At 48.7% G+C, this 18,935-nt stretch overlaps 2 protein-coding genes across 2 annotated transcripts; one reads left to right on the forward strand and one right to left on the reverse strand.

Annotated features, from left to right (window-relative positions):
• The first annotated feature begins 552 nt into the window (after positions 1-552).
• LOC125545834 (uncharacterized) lies at positions 553-4,844 on the forward strand. The gene is made up of 11 exons (XM_048709875.2): positions 553-986; positions 1,083-1,142; positions 1,252-1,419; positions 1,945-2,011; positions 2,484-2,761; positions 2,852-2,929; positions 3,048-3,084; positions 3,294-3,358; positions 4,167-4,211; positions 4,290-4,367; positions 4,466-4,844. The coding sequence occupies exons 1-11, from the start codon at positions 783-785 to the stop codon at positions 4,529-4,531; spliced, it is 1,146 nt and encodes a 381-aa protein (XP_048565832.2). The 5' UTR covers positions 553-782; the 3' UTR covers positions 4,532-4,844.
• An 11,993-nt stretch (positions 4,845-16,837) lies between these two features.
• LOC147981190 (F-box/FBD/LRR-repeat protein At5g22700-like) lies at positions 16,838-17,908 on the reverse strand. The gene has a single exon (XM_087515891.1). The coding sequence runs from the start codon at positions 17,906-17,908 to the stop codon at positions 16,838-16,840; it is 1,071 nt and encodes a 356-aa protein (XP_087372017.1).
• Positions 17,909-18,935: the final 1,027 nt, after the last annotated feature.

The following is an 18,935-nucleotide window of genomic DNA, read 5'->3' on the forward strand; positions in this document are numbered from 1 at the left end:
AAAGATAAACCATTTTATATAAACGAGTCTATAGAAGAAGAAAAAACTCATGCGGTGTGCCACTTGTCTTTTTTTGTTGGTGCTCCATTTGTCAACACCAGGCAAGATGAGGAGTGGCATTTGCAAGGGATAACGCTTAACCAGTGATTTCGTTGAAATTCAGAACATTTTTTCCTGAGCGGTGAAATTCGGACAAGTGAATTGCCTTTCTCCAAGCAAACTTTTCTTTTTCAGTTTGTCTAATTCACATCTAAATGTTTTTAAGGATGTCACATCTAAACTCCCACAAATATATAATACAACAATAAGAAAAAAATAGGACAAAAAAAATAAACCACAAACAGAATGGATATCAACTTAGATATGACATAACTATGTCACATCTTTTAGCAGTTCTGAGCAAACCAGATAGCCCACAAGGTAACCGCACCCGACACGTCCCCTACTTTTTTTTTGAGACAAAGATATGTCCCCTACTAGACCCATTGGTTCAGCGGCCCGACCCAAAAAACTAAAGGCCACTTGCGCATTCTGGGCCGTCCCCGGTTTCAGGTTGGGGCCACGGGAGGCGGCAGAGTCACCGAAGACCCATCGGGACTAGTGGGTCGACCCAGCTAGCTTCACGACCCGCCGCCGCCGCCGCCGCCGCAGGCGGCCACCGCGCCATACACGCTCTCCGCTGTCAACACCCAACGCCCGGCCTCCTCTTCCGCCTCCTTCGGCGCAGACGCTGGGTTTAGGCTTGGTTGTGGGTAGCAGAGCAGAGCGCGACAGCGGCGGCGATGGCAACGGCGAAGAAGGGGACGGCGACGCCGCTGGCCTCCGCGTTCTCGCCGGAGGAGACGAGGAGAGCCGTGTCCCGCGTGGCCCAGGCCATCGCCGACCGCCGCGCCGACCTCGCGCGCGTCCAGGGCTTCTTCGCCGACAACGCCGCCCTCGTCAACCTCGTCCAGCGCCTCCCCGACGAGCTCTCCCACCAAATCATGGTCTCTCACTCATCCCTACCTCCTCTCGTCATCCTATTTAGCAGCATAGCTACTTCCCACGAGCCAATTTAGTGATCCCCTGGTCTGGTTTCGCAGGTCCCCTTTGGTGGCGCCGCCTTTTTCCCTGGGAGCTTGATCCACACCAATGAGCTCCTGGTATGGCATTCCACAGATTCTTTGGCCTTGGAGCTTCTACCTGCCTGCTTGGTTTGCTGCCTGCGACTGTAACATGTGTGCTGACAATTTTGTTTGGGTTGTGCCTTAGGTGCTTCTGGGGGATGGGTACTACGCTGATAGGTCTGCGAAGCAGACGACCGAGATACTGCACAGGAGGGGGATGGAGTTGGAGGCTCAAATGGAGGCCATCAAGGCAACCATCTCCGACCTCGAGGCTGAGGCCAAGTTCTTCGAGTCCACCGCTGCGGAGGCTTCGGTAAGGCTCTTGGCTCTTGTGAAATCTTCAGAAATAGTGTATTCCTATGCTAGTGTTCAGCTAAGAGGTTACTGTAGTAGCAATTTGGTTGAGGTCACTGGTAAGGGGAAAGGGAAATTGATACTGAATTACAGTAGATTGATGCTGACATGGGGACTCTGCACTTGTGATATTTATATAGCATGCAGACTAAGCTATAACATCTTAGCCTTGTTGCATTGAAAGCTGGGTGCTTCTTGTTGCTAACATGTTTGTTAATCTACACCGTGGAAACTAGTGTAGATCCATCTATATAAAATGGGTGTGGTCTTACTATACATACTACATTGAGGTGCAGCAATATAACCTTTTTGGCTCCGAACTGAATTACTCAATATGATTGATCTTTCATTGTATTATACTCTATTGTCTTAACAAATTCGATAACTATTCTCATGTTGGTCTTCAGCCTATAGTTTAATTGTGGGTTTTGCTTCTGTGCAAAATTATTTCTAACTGGATCCTTAATTATATTGATGCCCACAGGAGGGTCTTGTTGAAATAAGGGAAGAATATGATGAAGAAGACACAGAAATAATTTCATCAAAAACAGGTAATCATTTGGAGCTTTTGTTTATTTAGCTACTGATATTCTGCATCCTTCTTATCTTCAGTATGTATTGGCTCTTTTTGTCATCTTAGTATGCTGAACTGTAATGATGATGTTGTACTGACATGCATATCCCACTTGTGAGTCCTTGGGGTTCAGATTCAAATTTACCCTATCCAAATTGACTTTTATTGACATCTTATACTTCTTGATTATTCCTGAATTGACAAGGTCTAGAGTAATCCTGCAGAAAGTTGGCCTATTGGTATCTCATTCTACAATTGAATGTTGTTTGGCTGAGAGCATTATATTTTTTTTGTAGTATATTTATTTTTGCAGACATTATGTCAAGACTATCTTGTTGTGCTGAGATGATTGCTGCCTTCAAATGAAGCAGTGGCAAACCTTTAGCACTTACATTTGTTGCCAAGTAACAACTTCTGCTTCAGCGTGACTTTCTACGTATCTTTCCCAGAGGCTTCAAGTTCTTCTGGGGGCATATCAGATGAGGAACATGCTCGGATGATGGCTAGGTTTGATGAGCTTGAAATGTTAGAAAAGGAAGCTGGAAGTACTTCCGAAGATGAAGGTGATGATGACGACGACGATGGTGACGATGAAGATGCTGGAACAAGTGAGGATGGTGAGGAAAATGGGGAAACATTAAGTTATGGCAATGAGCATGACAATGTTAGTTTTGGTGCCTCAGTTTCTGGAAGTGGTGGTAATGGCCAGAGTCAAGGAGATGCCCAGGTATCTTTGTGCTTGTCTAGCTGGCGTGGCATAATTTGGTGTAATATTAATTTGACCAATGTGTTTATATGTTGGTGTTCGAACTAATAGCTGAAGAGTGCACTAAAGAAGCTAGGAGAGAAGGAAACACTACAAGGTTCTTCTCTTGCGCCATCAGGCAGTACCTCCGTAAGCTCATTATTCCTTTTTCAACACCTTCTACTTTGTGCCTGAATGAATGGCTAGCAGTCAAAATTGGTTATCTTAGCTTCTGTAACAGTAACAGTGTGTTTCATCTAATGTGCAGATAACAAACTCTGAAGTTCAGGCTTCGCTTAGAAAAGGTTAGTCGTGATACTGGCATGTGGGACACCATATTCAGGATGTGTACATGATATTTTGATTACCTAGTGACACACCTAATTGTTTTGCTGATTTTTATTGTCATCTTGTTTGTGTAAGAGTTGGTACTCCTTTTTGCACCAACGTGTTTGCTTGAAGTTCTTAAAATTACCCTGCTTATATGCCTTTGACCTAAATTTCCTACTTGCAGCTGTTTCTTTTAAAGATGAGAACGGGCAAATAGTTAGTTCATCAAGGTACTCTTCAGGACCCAAGGTATGTATTCGAAGGGATTTTTGTTGGAAATAATGTGCCCTCCACCCCCTCGACTTCTCTCACATTATCTGAAATTTTACTGGGCCATGGCCCATTTATTCCAACATTACTTTCATCATTCCTTGCCTATGTAATTTTTTTTTCATATTTTTTGGTCGCTGTTCTTCTATAGAAACATAATGAGGCAACATGGATGTGAGTACTAGCTGTCCTCAGTTCTCACAACATTTGTCAGTCTTTTTGGTCACTGATGTCCAAAATACTTCTGATATTATGAATCCAGTCTGCATATGTCATATGTAGACATGATTGTCTGGCTGTGCTTTAGATCTTCGCACCCGGTTAACTTCTTAGTCTATTTTTTAACATAAACTTTGTGCTAACCTGGCCTTGTGTTTGCCCTTTTACCTTAGGCTAGTAGAGGTGTAGAACTATTGCACTCTCCTTTCGCAAGTATATTATATTTTGGATACTGACACGGTCTCAAACATGCAACTTTGACTATTCCTTGTATACATATTTGAGCACATGATAATTAGGAGATATTCTTATAAAATATTTAATGATGTCGTTTTTGCAACAACTCACCATCTAAATAGTAATTCTATATGTATTAGTAGTTAAAGTTACTGTGTGCTTTCTAGAAGTTCATAATTTTGTGAAGCGAGGTAGTCGTTCTCTGTGAAGTAAAATCAGGCACCATTCTGAAGACCTAGGGATGCAGTTTATCTAATGTTTCATTTGTAGTGTTCTATTGTTTTTATGTATTTACTATTAATAGTGCTGACTATAGTTACTTGCCTGGCAGGTTTCTTCATCTCGCGATCGGCAGATACTACCAGGTGGACAAAAGGTCATTTGCTCGTACTCTGATGTATAGTGACATACACCTTTTTGAATTGCATTTCACCCTGTTTATGCCCTTCACCAGGCTTTCACGGGATCTATTGTTGAACACGATGAAGGTCTCTCAGTGATCGAACAACCAAGGAGTAATGATAGTGAGAAAGTAAGCTCCATCCTTTGAGTCTTTCCATTGGCATTGTGTGGTGTGCATTTATGTTTTATCTGATCCCTGTAAACTCCTTGCCTGAACATATCTGGCAGCCTGCTAGTTCCGCTTCTTCTTCAAGGCCCATGTCTAGATTCAAGATGCAGAAGGGAGGACGCTGAGTATGCCTCTTGGACACTAGAATTAACACAGGATCATCTACTTCGAGTCGCTGGCAAGAGCTGCATTGACAAGTACCATGAGAGACGGCATGCTGCATCAGAATGATGCGCCGCATTTTGGAAAGGGGTCCTTTTGAGTTTGTCAGTGCGTCGGGAAGGACAGAAGTGTTGGCATTCTGAATGTATGGCACTATCACCTCAACTTTTATCCTGGGTCTTTTGCCGTTGCCTGTACGGTGGAATGGTTTGATGCGTGTCTACAATTTGTACGCGCGATATGCTTAGAAATGCAAAGAAAATTGCTTAGAAGGAATTGAAACAGAGGCTGATAGAGAGATGAACGATTTGTGGTCAATTGATTGGTTAAATCTGGGAGTAATTAAGCATACGTTAATACTAGGTAGGAAATGAATCAAACGACTCGTTTGATTCATTATAATCAGAGAGCCAGGAGGGGTTTTTTTCAACAGCCAACTAATGTTTCCTACACATCATGGCCATGGCATGGTCAAAGTGGTGGCCCAGGCACCTCTTCGCTTGGCGCCTGTGAACCCCACCAGGATGCGACCCCTGACATATCTTCACACCTGCAGGAAGGGAGGAGAAGACCAATTCGAACAACAGACGTACTCCTTCCGTTCCTAAATACGTATAAGATGGATGTTTTGAACTACCAAAATATTTAGGAATATAGGGAGTATTATATTATCGGTTTTGCTAAAGCACATCTAGATGTGCAATAAGTATTGCACATCTAAGTCCTATGTCATTGATCTTATGTTGAGATTCGTGTGGATATTTTCTTTTCTTTTTTTCCTCTCTTTATACTTGATTCACTCACTTAGATGTGCAATAACTAGAGCACATCTAGATGTGCCCTACACACACCCTTATATTATATGTACCAATGCAGGTCGATGTTGGGTGCTACACATGCTTTCACAATTCAAGCATATTCAATGATGGTCTGTGTCTAGGTTTTAGTCGACTGAGGCTTAATCAAGTCTCAGTAAGTGATAATAATATAAGAAGAAAAAAACATGAAAAAAAAATTATGTATGAATCTCCATGCAAGATAAAAGATCATGTATGAATCTTCATGCAAAATTAAAGAAATATAGCATCGACTGAGACATAACAAAGTTGACTTAGCAAAACTGTTTGATGATTGGTTGCAACTCGTCTCTTTTCAGAAGTCTTGAGTACTATGTCAAGCCAAAGTGTATGCCTGGGAGTCGGGTTGTTAGGGTTCCGGTAGCCGCCACGGATGCAGGAGGTTAGGCCGGCGTGCATGGAATCAACTGAGGCGAAAAAATAATTCAGGCCACAGACACATAGCTGTCAGGGTTTCTCTTGAACAGAGCAAAAATCCCCTTTCTTCCCTATGCCTATGGGCAATGGATTGCTTGTAGAAACTTTTCCAAGAACCTAAAAATTCTCGATGCCCATATAGATGCCTCTAGGTCGTTTGACATTTTCTTCAAGTCTCGAATAGTTCAATTTCAATGTACCTTTGCACCTACTCCCTCCGTCCCATAATACAAAAGTTTAGTTTGTACAACGGTCTTATATTATGGGATGAAGGACATACTTTTCTATTTCTATTTGTACAAAAGTGCATCTTGCTGCACAATGGATGAGGCCACGGCGGCGGTGTTGGCTGGGATTGGATCAGGGTCAAGGGCACTGCCGATCGAGTGGCGGGAATTCGGACAACCGTGGAATGGGAGTCTTCCGCGGTGGTAGTGGATACAGCGACGGTCTCTGTTTCTGCCATCTAGCCACCTTCCGGTGGATGCGGCTCGAATCGTACCCCTTCTGGCCGTCGATGACGAACTCCTCGAGAACCATGGCGTTCTTGGCCAGGAACTTGACGAGACGTACCTGGAGGCAGGTCAGCTTCTCCGTGTCGAACTTTATCACCACCCTCCTTAACGAATTCTGGAGGCAGGGCAACCTGCATCTGCGGCAAAGTCCTTGAAGGTCCGAATCATCACAACAATCTTCGTCCCCATCGTCCAAGTCCGACATGGCGGCAATCTGATCCGGTTCTGAGATTTCTTCGAGGTACTCCAGCCATCTGAACTTCAGCCGGACCTCGCGCACCGCGGGGCAGCACGACAGCAGGCTCACGACGGCCCTCGCCACGGCGCCGTGGTTCTGGACACACCACCCGCAGAGCTCTTCAACCTCGAGCAGATCGAGGTTGGGAAAATAAAACGACACAGTATCGGCGAGGTCGCCCATGGAGTAGGCGGTGAGCTTGAGAACCCTCACGTGACGCATGGAGTCGACATTGCCGCCGGGGAGTGCAACGCCAGGTGGACCTCCTCCAGGTGCGTCATGGGCGACTCGAAGGAGAAGGAGGTGCCTTGGAAGGTGACGACGCTGCAGCCTAAGCGGCGGAGGTGGGGCGCGTCGACCTCGATGCTGCACACGCCGGCAAAGTAGAGGTTCTCGAGGCCGCAGTTGGCCATGAGGAGGACGGTGGCCGCCGGGCATCGGACGCGGTAGCTGTAATTGGGCAGGGTGTCCACGAATCTCACGGACTCAAGGTGGATGTCCGCGAGCTTGGGCGCGGCGGAGATTATGTCCTGGAGCGTGGCAAGCTTCGTGCGGCACCGCCGGAGCCGCATGGCCTCCAGGCACGGGAACGCGAGGGGCTGCCGTCGGTCCGAGAAGGGCTCGAGGGCGTAGCCGGTGAGCTCGAGGACTCGGAGAGCGGCGAAGGGTACTGAGCGCAGGGAGTACGGGAGCGTGCAGCGCCCGTAGTCTAGCCACTCGAGCCGGAACTCCTCGGCGTCGGCGACGTACTCCTCCGGCACGACGACGCCGGCGGCGCTCTCCTCCTCCGCGGTGCCGACGGGGTCCGCTTCGTCCTCGATGCCGGAGGAGTCCTCCTCGTCATCGATGCTGGAGGAGTCTTCCTCCTCGTCTTCTTCCGGGCTGCTGGCGGCGTGCAAGGTGCCGTAGTCGCGCGTGCGCATGCTGTCGTCGCGCATGACGAGGGTAAACTTGTTGGGGCCGCGGCCGCTGGAGCGGATCAAGCCAAGGCGCGCGTTTGTGATGTCATCCAGCACGCGAGTCCAGAGAGGGTTGCTGCCGCCGCCGCCGCCGCCGGTGGTATAGGAACGGTAGTCGACGTTGACGGCGCGGTGTCGAGCCAGAGCGGGCGGCGCCATCGCCGGGAGAGCGCGGTGGTGCTGGCGGCCTCACGTACCGGGGCGAAGGAGAGTATGTGGATGAGCAGGTCGTCGGGGAGCTCGGAGAACCGGTCCCGCGCGGCGGCGGTCGCCATGCATCCGGATCGAGAGTTCTGTTAGGGCTCTGTACTTTGCGTGACATCGTTATACGTTCTTTTTAGGGCTTGACATCGTTATGTGGACGTACTAGTGTACCACCAGAGAAGGCCCAAAGTAGAAGGGCATTGGCGCTTGGGCCGTCCAATGCATTAAGCCATCGCAACATTGTCTTGTGCACGTCGTTATGCAACTGTGTCTCAAAAAAAAAGGTCGTTATGCAATATCATTGATGTTGCGATCACAGTCACAGCGCAACGCCATTGCAGTGTCGCCTATACTGAGCTCGTCGTTATGCAACATCATCAATGTTGTAGTCGTCGTGGCGTAGCATCATTGTCGTTGCAGGCACATCGCCGTTGTTGCAGTCACCATGACACGACGTTTGCAACATCGTTTGTATTGCACTCGCCATTATGCAACATCGTATGTGACGCAGCAGCGCTCGCAGCACACAACCTAGTGTTCAGCATCGTAAGCCACTAGCGACGATTGCCGTCAGCATAGTCGGGTTCGTAGGAGAGGCACACCATGCCCATTGCAAAAGAAAGGAAGAAGCACCACGGTGTGTCCCCTCCCAGACCAGGTCTTTGCAGCAGCTTGTGTGGGCATGGTGCTACCAAGGAGAGAGGGCACGGTGAACTTATGTGGTGGCGACGAGAAATTTTGGGGAGACGGCGGAGTGGGATCTTGATGGAGGCGACGAAGTGGAGCGTGGAAAGATAAGATTGCAGGAGAGGTAGAGAGTGGTGGGTAGGGCATGGGGGTATGTGTCGCTCGAGGGAGGCGAACTGGCGTATGGCTGCAATAAGTTGGTTGATTGTAATATTTCCCCATAATATAAACAGAAGTGCTTAATAATTTAAGTATATGTCTAAAAAATACTATATGCATAGAAAAGAAATACTAAGTATACAACTGTGCAGGGAGTGTCTTCGCTAGGGTTTCTCGCGAGAAATGCTACACTTACGAATAGATTCTTACTGATTGAAGTTACGGACTGAGCTGTGAAACCTTGATTGAAAATAATGAGGAGGTGGGACCCGCACTGGAAATCAAGAGGAGAAAGAGATTGATGGAGAGTAGTCCTTACGTGGTTTCCATGTCATCTTGCCCGTAAGTGTAGAATTATTGGTTTCTTGCCCTTGGCGATCTGGAAGCGGCAACCTTGCCACCGCCATCGCCGAACGCCGCGCCGGCCGTGTGTGGCCTCTCCCCCATGTCCAAACCCAGACTGGACGTCGGAACAGCGGCGGCCGTGTCCGCAGATTGATCGCTCAGCCCCTTGTGGCCCTGTGATCCAGCCGTCTTTGAATTGGAGTCTAGGTACCCATCGTGGGTCTTGCCGTTGCCTGTATGGTGGAATGGTTTGATGCGTGTCTACAATTTGTCCGCGCGATACGCTTAAAAATGCAAAAAGAAATGCTTAGAAGGAATTAAATGATTTAGGAAATAAATCAAACGAATCGTTTGATTCATTGTAATCAGAGAGCCAGGAGGGGTTTGGTTGACCGGCTGACTAATTTTTCTACCAGTTTTACCAAAGCACATTTAGATGTGCACTAAGTCCTATATCATTGATTTTATGTTGAGATTCGTGTGAATTTTTTTTTTATGCTTGATTCATTTATTTAAATGTGCAATAAGTAAAGCATATCTAGATATGCCCTAAACACATCATTTTTCTGCACATTGTGGCCATGACGTGGTCAGAGTGGTTGCCCAGGCACCTCTTCGACTGGCGCCTGTGAACCCCACGAGATGCGACCCCTCACATATCTTCTCACCTGCATGAAGGGAGGAAAAGACAGGGGCGGGCCCACCTCAATTCAAGGGTATGCAGCTGAATACCCATTGTTTTTGGCAAAAAATTAGGTATATATAGCATATATACTGTGTCAGTATAAGAAAAAACGAAATTGGTACGCCAAGTCGCCAACGTGCTTAGTGAGCATTTATAAGCCCAAAACATAGGCTGGCCCAGTAGCCCACCTTCTCCTCGAGTCCACACCTTGGCCCAGAAGCGCATCACGCGGATACATCGTCGCCAAAAAATAGATCGATCTATCAGACGCGAGACGAACCGGCACCTCCCCTCCGCTGCTCCGCCATAGCCGCATCCGCAGATCGCACACGAACTGTCGGGCCGCCGCCACAGCCACTGCGCCGGCCGGCCGGCAGGGCTGTTGCCGCCGTCGCCTTGCGCGCGTGCGCACGGCGCGCCGCCGGTCCGCCGCGACGAACCCCTCGCTTCCTCTCCCTGCATCCCTTCTGTTCTAAGCTCTGAATTTTCTCATCTCTGAACCTGAAGCACAGAAGCAGGCAACGACAACAGCGAACAGACCGCATTGATTCAGTTTCAAATACACAAGCACTGATTTTGTAAGGAACAACCAACTTCGAATTTCTGAATAATCTCATCTCTGAACCTGAAGTGGCACTGAATTCATTTTACAGGTTATGTCTCCTTTTTTTACTTCTGTAGGTTCTGTCACTCTGATTTTGTAAGGAACAGCCACGGTTCTTCTCACTGTCCAGCAGGCTGCACTATTGCAGGAGCATAGTTCGGCTCCTAAGTAAGTATTTTCACCACTTGACTTTCTTATTGAATTATAGGTTAAGTAAAGACCAGTTTGCAGCCAATTATGAATTGTTTAGACATGAGAATGTGCAATTCTCCATTTAAGTTTGTGATGGGAGAATGTTTATAAATTCTTGCAAGTTAAGGATGAGGACATCATCACTCATTTCCAGAGCATCAAGGATCGCAAAGTTATCATGTAATTTGTAAGCTTTTTTATCATTTACTATTTTCTATCCTCTATATATCTTAGATTTTGTCATGATATGTCGAACAATTTTTTACTTCTATATGTCGAACAATACCAAGTTATGATCATTTTTTATGAATATAATATATTATGTGGTATCTTTTATATAGTTTAGAACTAGTACAATACGTTGTTATAATCAGTTTTACACACCAAAAGGAAGGCTGTACGCCTCCAAAAAAGTTTTCAAATTTTGAATACACGGTCTTGAATTCCTGGGCCCGCCCCTGGGAAAAGACCAATTCGAACAACATACCCCCCCCCCCCCCTTTCTTTCTAAATATAAAACGTTTTGATATCTCAATTTGTAATAGCAAATGGAATGGAGAGAGTATTATGTAGGTCGATGTTGGGTGCTACACATGCTTTCACAAATTCAAACGCATTCGAGGGTTGACATTTTCTTCCAAGAACCTGAAAATTCTCGATGCGCATCTATGCCTGTAGGTCGATTGACATTTTCTTCAAGTCTAAATCAGAATAGTTCAGTTTTCAGTGTACCTTTGCGCCTACATTTCTATTTTTCTAGAAAATTGCATCTTGCTGCACAATGGACGACGAGGCCATGGCGTCGGTTTTGGCTGGAATTGGATCAGGATCAAGGGCACTGCCGAGCGGCGGGAACTCGGACAACTGTGGAACGGGAGTCTTCGATCGGCGGTAGTGGAGATGACGGCGGTCTCCGTTTCTGCCATCTCGCCACCTTGCGGCGGATCCGGCTCGAGTCGTACCCCTTCCCGCCGTCGACGACGAACTCCTCGAGAACCATGGCGTTCTCCGCCAGGAACTTGACGAGCCGAACCTGGAAGCAGGTCAGCTCCTCCGCGTCGAACTTCACCACCACCTTCCTTAGCAAAGCCCATGAAGGCCCAAATCATAACAGCAACCTTCGTCGTCGTCGGCGTCGTGGTGACCGGCGTTGAGGGATCTGCACAGGGAGAAGTCCGACATGGCGGCAAGCCGATCCGGCTCCGCCATTTCCTCGAGGTACTCCAGCCATCTGAACTTGAACCGGAGTGTAAAAGTGGCGCGAAGCGTATGCCCTTAGCAGGGAAGCACTGCGTGTTTATATAGGCACAAAGATTATAGGGTTTGGTTGTTAGGTAGTTGGTAGATTGATCTCCAAGTAATGATCTATACAAGAGATATACGAGATCATCTGTAACTACTCTAATAACCGGATTACAAAAACGCAACGCGCCCTTATCTTGTATGTTCGGTTTATACACATACCGTACATACGTTTACAATATACACTTTAACACGCCCCCTCAATCACAACTTCACCAAGTTGAGATTGTTCTTGAACTCTTCCAACTTGCTCCATGACAGGGCCTTGGTAAATCCATCTGCAACTTGATCATTTGTAGAGATGAATCGTATGTCTAGTAGCTTCTTGGCTACTCTTTCACGAACAAAATGATAATCAACCTCAATATGTTTTGTCCTTACATGGAAAACTGGATTTGCTGATAGATAAGTAGCACCAATATTATATCACCATAAGCGCGCAACAGAAGAGTGTTTTATGCCAAGTTCATTGAGCAACGCTTGAACCCATATCAACTCAGCTGTTGCATTAGCCAAAGCTTTATATTCAGCTTCAGTGCTAGATCTTGACACAGTAGCTTGCTTCCTTGCACTCCATGATATAAGGTTTGGTCCAAAGAAAACTGCAAAGCCTCCTGTAGACCTTCTGTCATCAGGACAACCTGCCCAATCTGCATCAGAAAAGGTACTTACCAAAGTTGAGGTTGATTTTGTGAATTTTAACCCTGTACTCATAGTACCTCTGAGATATCTCAGAATCCTTTTAACTGCAGTCCAATGTTGAAGAGTAGGGGCATGCAAAAACTGGCATACTTTGTTGACAGGAAAACATATGTCAGGTCTTATAAGTGTTAAGTATTGCAGAGCACCTACAACACTTCTATAATTTGTAGCTCCTTCGGCTCCCAAAAGCTCACCCTCTTCTTTTGACAATTTTTCAGTAGTTGAAAGAGGCATATTTGAAATTTTACAATTCATCATACCTGATCTTTTCAGTATATCTGACACATACTTTTCTTGACTTAGAAGTATGCCATCTGTTACCTTCTTTACTTCTATGCCCAAGAAGTAATGCAAGTCACCAAGATCTTTTAGAGCAAAATCCTTCTTAAGATCTTCTAATAGTGCATTAGTTGCTTCCTGTGATGAGCTAGCCACAATTATGTCATCAACATATACCAACATAAAAATGATCACTTTGCCTCTTTTATAGAAGAAGAGAGATGTGTCTGCCTTTGAGGGTCGAAAACCAAGCCTTTGAAGCTTTACACTCAACCTAGAGTACCATGCTCTAGGTGCCTGTTTTAAACCATATAATGCTTTGTCAAGTTTGCAAACATAATGTTGCTTGCCTTTTACCTCATACCTAGGTGGTTGTTTCATGTAAACTTCCTCCTCTAGAACACCATGAAGGAACGCATTCTGCACATCCAATTGACGAAGACTCCAATTGTTTGGTACTGCAACAGAAAGAACAAGTCTGACAGTAGCTGCTTTAACGACAGGGCTAAAAGTATCCTCATAGTCTATTCCATATCTTTGTTTGAAACCTTTTGCCACTAGTCTAGCCTTGTACCTGTCTATCTCTCCATTAGCTTTCCGTTTAATTCTATAAACCCACTTACAGTCAATGATATTTCTTCCCCTTGCTGGAGGGACTAGGTGCCAAGTTCTATTGTGAACAAGGGCATTATATTCCTCATCCATAGCATTTTTCCAATTTTTACTTTCAAAAGCCTCACTTAAATTGTTGGGTTCACCCGTGACAGCAAGACCCCCAAAACGCTTATCATACCTGACCGTACCATCAGTATGAATTTTTTGTTTGACAACTCCATGTTGTGACCGTGTTCTCAGCGCTGGCACAGAAACTGCAGCAGAATCGCGTGGCGCAGAGGATCCGGCGGAGTCCGAGGCAGCAGCGCGCGATCCAACGACACCCGATCCAAGGCGGATGCTGTCGGAGGCTGGCGGCGGCGCACCCGCGCCCGTTCCCGCGTCTGCATCAGGCTGGGCCACTTGGCGAGGCCCAGTTGGTTGGTTGGTGGAGTCGAGGGACCGCCCAGTCGGGCGTGTCGACGCAGATGGCAACGCAGATGGCCCACCACCAGTATGGGGCCCGCCACGAGACGTCGCTGTTGCGCCCGCTGGCCCGCGGGGAAACGCGTGGCCGCCTGGCGATGGCCCGCCTGGCCCCGAGGCAGATACGCCGCCACTGCCTGGCGCGGCAGGCGAGGGCGGATCGCCTTCGGGATCGCTGCCGTCAGAATCTGGTGCAGCACCTGGATCCTCCTCATGTTCTGTGTTTGTCTCTTGCTGCTGCATAAAATCATGATGCAAAATAGGATTTCCACCAAAATTTATAGCAGGATTTTCATGAAAATTACCCGAAGGGTCATTAGCTAGATGTTCGTCCCCCTGATCAACAGAAGTAGGCAAGGTGTTTTCGGAAAGGAGAAGAACTTCGGATCGAATGAGAGCACCGGCGTTCGGATTAAGGGTAGCAAAGGGAAAGACTGTCTCGTCAAACACAACGTCTCATGAGATGTAGACACGTCCAGCAGCAATGTCTAGGCACTTGAACCCCTTGTGAAGATTGCTATAACCAAGAAACACACATTGCTTTGATCGAAATTCTAGCTTGTGAGAATTAAAGGGACGGAGATTAGGCCAGCAGGCACAACCAAAGGTGCGAAGAGCATGGTAGTTTCGTTTCTCATGAAAAAGTTTTTCCAAAGGTGTTTCAAGGTTTATTACTTTGCTGGAAGTACGATTTATCAAGTATGTGGCAGCAATGAATGCTTCATCCCAGAATTTCAAGGGCATGGATGCATGTGCTAGGAGAGAGAGACCAACTTCAACGATATGACGATGTTTACGCTCGGCAGAGCCGTTTTGCTGATGAGCATGTGGGCAAGAAACATGGTGTGTGATGCCAATTTGACGAAAGAAGGAATTTAGTCGCTCATACTGACCACCCCAATCTGTTTGCATGGTGATGATTTTGCGATCAAAGAGTCTCTCAACAAGTGCTTGAAATTCATGAAACACTTTAAAAACCTCAGATCTATGTTTGAGAAGAAATATCCAGGTGAACTTGCTGTAATCATCGATAAAACTCACATAATAATTCTTTTTATTTATAGAATTACGGGCAGGCCCCCATACATCAGAGAAAATAAGCTCTAAAGGAGCGTTTGAAGTGCTACTAGAAAGCGGATACGGGAGTTGGTGACTTTTGCCTTTTTGGCATGCATCACACACTCCTTCTTTATTCAACTCTTGATTGGAAAAAGGAATTTTATTCTGCCTAAGAACGTGCTGGACGATTTGCAAAGATGGATGACCTAATCTAGTGTGCCACCTTGAAGGAGATATCTTGGTGGCGCCGAAAGCTTGCCTGCCCGAGTGTAACGAAGCTGATGATAGGGGATAGAGGCCGGCTCTACACCTGCCTTGGAGGAGGGTGCTCCTCGTTGCCTTGTCCTTGATAAAAAAGAAGCGAGGGTGAGTTTCAAGGAACACATGAATATCTTGAGATAAACGATAGGCAGAGACAAGATTTTTTGTGGCTTTGGGAGAATAAAGGACATCTTTTAGATGAAGATTGCGAGTGGGAGTACGAACATAAGCTTGACCAACATGAGTAATTTTCATACCTGACCCGTTGGGCATGTTCACTTGGTCATGGCCGTTGTACCTCTCCCTCATGGTGAGCTTGTCCAACTCGCCGGTGATGTGATCGGTGGCGCCGGTGTCGACGTACCAGTTGATGTCGACGCCATAGGATGAGTTGGCCACGGCGCTTGCACTCTTCTCCTTGGTGAATGCGATGTCAAAGCGCCGGTAGCACTCAATGGCCGTATGGTTTGGCTTCTTGCAGATCTGGCAGAACACCTCAGGGAGCTCGTCGCGGCCGCCTCCTCCTGCATGGCCACGCCCACCGTGACCGTTGCCGTTGCCACGGCCACCGTTGCCTCCGTTGCCACGGCCGCCAGCATGGCCACGGCCACCTCCGTTCCTGCCGCGGCCTCCACGAGTGAAGCCACGGCCGCCGCGAGAAGCGGCGTTGGCGGAGGAGTGGGATGATGATGAGTTTCCCTCGAACATGGCGAGACGGCTCTCGAAGCTGATCAGCTGGGAGTAGAGCTCGTTAGGCTTGATGGGGACGGTCCTGGCGCAGACGGAGGAGACGAAGGACATGTAGTCGAAGTCGAGTCCGGCGAGGATGTACGACACCATGTCGTCGTCGGTGAGCGGCTTGCCAATGGCAGCCATCTCATCGCCAAGGGCCTTCATGCGGCCAAGGTACTCGGCGATGGTGGAGTTCCCCTTCTTGGTGGTGGAGAGGGCGATCCTCGTGTTGACGATGGCCGCCTGCGTCTGGGAGATGAATATCTCCGTGATAGCAGTCCATGCTGCTGACGCCGTGGTGCAGTTTGCAATCTGAACCATCACAGGAGGTGAGATGGAGTTAAACAAAAAAACTCAGAACCTGAGAATCCCGTGCCCTGTCGATCTCGTAGGCCGGGTTAGGCACGTCGGTGGGCTTGCCCTCCTTGTCAGCAAGCTTGGGCGCCGGGATCTCCCTCTCTGGGTCGAGATAGGAGACAAGCTGGGCGCCTCGGATGGTGGCTAGGGCTTGCGCACGCCAGACATTGAAGTTGGAGCGGTGGAGCTTTTCAGCTATGGGGATGAGGACGGATGCAGCGGCGGCGACGGTGCTTGAGGAAGCCATGGCGGCGCAGGGAGGATGTGCTAGAGGAGATAGGCTCTGAATACCATGTAAAAGTGGCGTGAAGCGTATGCCTTAGCAGGGACGCACTGCGTGTTTATATAGGCACAAAGATTACAGGGTTTGGTTGTTAGGTAGTTGGTAGATTGATCTCCAAGTAATGATCTATACAAGAGATATACGAGATCATCTGTAACTACTCTAACAACCGGATTACAACAACGTAACGCGCCCTTATCTTCGTATGTTCGGTTTATACACATACCCTACATACATTTACAATATACACTTTAACACGGAGCTCGTGCACACGGTGCAGCAACGCAGCAGGCTCACAACGGCCCTCACCGCGGCGACGCCGTGGTTCTGGATAGACCACCCGCAGAGCTCTTCAATCTCGAGCCGCTCGAGTTTGTAGAAAGTTACCGACATAGCGCCGGCGACGACGGGCGAGGTCGGCCATGGAGTAGACCGTGAGCTTGAGAACCCTAACGTGGTAAATAGAATAGAGCATGGAGCGACTCCGTGGCCACGCCGCCGGGGAGTGCAACGCCAGGTGGACCTCCTCCAGGTGCGTCATAGGCGAGTCGAAGGAGAAGGAGCTGCCTAGGAAGGCGACGACGGTGTAGTAGAAGCGGCGGAGGCGCGGCGCGTCGAGCTCGACGCGGCATGCGTCGAAGTTGAGGTACCCGAAGTTGCAGTTGGCCATGAGGATGACGGTGACCGCCGGGCATCGGATTCGGATCTGGTACTCGAGCTGCGAGTTCACGAACCTCACGTCCTCAAGGCGGACGTCAGCGAGCTTGGGCGCGGCGGAGATCATGTCCTGGAGCGTCGCGTAGTCCGTGCGGCACCGCCGGAGCCGCATCGCCTCCAGGCACGGGAACGTGAGGTCCGGACAGGGCTGGAGAGAGTAGCCGGTGAGCTCGAGGACTCGGAGAGCGGGGAACGGCAGCCAGCCCGTGCAGTAGGGGATCATGCACCTCCCGTAGTCTAGCCACTCGAGCCGGAACTCCTCTGCCTCGGAGAGGTCCTTCACTATGCACACATCCTCATCGAGGCTCGCAGACTCCTCCTCCTCCTCCAACTCCTCCTCGGCGTCTTCCGAGCTGCACGCGGCGTGCAAGGTGTCGTCGTCGCGCGTGGTGAAACCGGTGCCATAGCTCACGACTAAGGTAAACTTGTTGGGGCCGTGGCCGCGGGAGCCGAGGAACGCAAGGTTCGCGTTTATCATGTCGTCCAGCATGCGACGCCTGAGAGTATCGCCGCCGCCGACGCCGGTGGCGTAGGAACGGTAGTCGAGGTTGACGGCGCCGGTGTCGAGCCAGAGCGGGCGGCGCCATCGCCGGGAGAGCGCGGTGGTGTTGGCGGCCTCACGTGCCGGGGCGAAGGAGAGGATGCGGATGAGCAGGTCGTCAGGGAGTTCGGAGAGCCGGTCCGGCGCAGCGGCTGTCGTCGCCATCCAGCCAGATCGAGTTCTGTTAGGCAGGCCTCTGTACCTTTTTTTCAGGATATATATCACCCGCACGGAGCCCTAAGTTCTTTTTTCGAAAATGTTAACGCCCACACATGTGGGTGTTAGCCAACTCGTCCACACGTCTTCATCACCGTCCAGTAATTTCTGCACGAATCTTGACACGAATTAGCTGATTTTGTATGTCACGTAGGACAACTCGCGTGTGTGGTGTGTGAGAGAGGTCGCCCACACGTCCATTTTACCACACGGAGGGGCCGGTGTGTGGGCGTTTAGCAGTTCGCCCACACACCAGTTTTTCAGTCACGCGCAAGGGCTGGTGTGTGGGCATTTGCCATCTCGCCCACACACCCGCCTCCTCTCCCACACCCAAGCTGTCAGTTGCCATGCGTTTTCCAGTGTACATGGCAACTGTCCTAATATGATTGCAAGCAGATGGCAACTCTTTTTTTACCCGAACATGCCAGTTGCCATATGTTTTGCATGATACATGGCAAACTGCCCTAGCGTGCACGTAAGCAGATGGCAACTCTTTCTTTTTAAATGGCAACTGCCCTAGCGTGCTTGTGAGCACATGGCAACTCTCTCTTTTACCCGAACATGTTTATTGCCATGCCTTTTTTTGTAGCGCTACATGGCAACTGCCTAGTATTAGTAGGTGGTAACTCCTAAAGTTTTGAAATCATGGCAACTGCAGTAGACCAGACCACACATGGCAACAACTGTAGTTGTCCAAAAAATGGCAATCTGGAACTTTGACCTGAGATGGCAACTGCAGTTGAGCAAACATGGCAACTGTAGTTGTTCGACATGGCAACCGTAGTTCAGCGACATGGCAATTGCACTTAAACGAACATGGACGAGGGTCTGGCCCATGGCAACTGCGGGGCGCGCGGTAAAGTGTCACGTGGGGCGCGCGGGACCACGAGGTACGAGGCCTGACGTACCGGGCGTGTGAGCGTTATCTATTTCGCCCACACGCACGCGTGTAAGAGGGACCGGGAGGAAAAAAAAG

Source organism: Triticum urartu, chromosome 3A (assembly GCF_056163025.1).
Source record: "Triticum urartu cultivar PI428250 chromosome 3A, HENAU_Tu73, whole genome shotgun sequence".
NCBI classification, from domain to species: domain Eukaryota; kingdom Viridiplantae; phylum Streptophyta; class Magnoliopsida; order Poales; family Poaceae; genus Triticum; species Triticum urartu.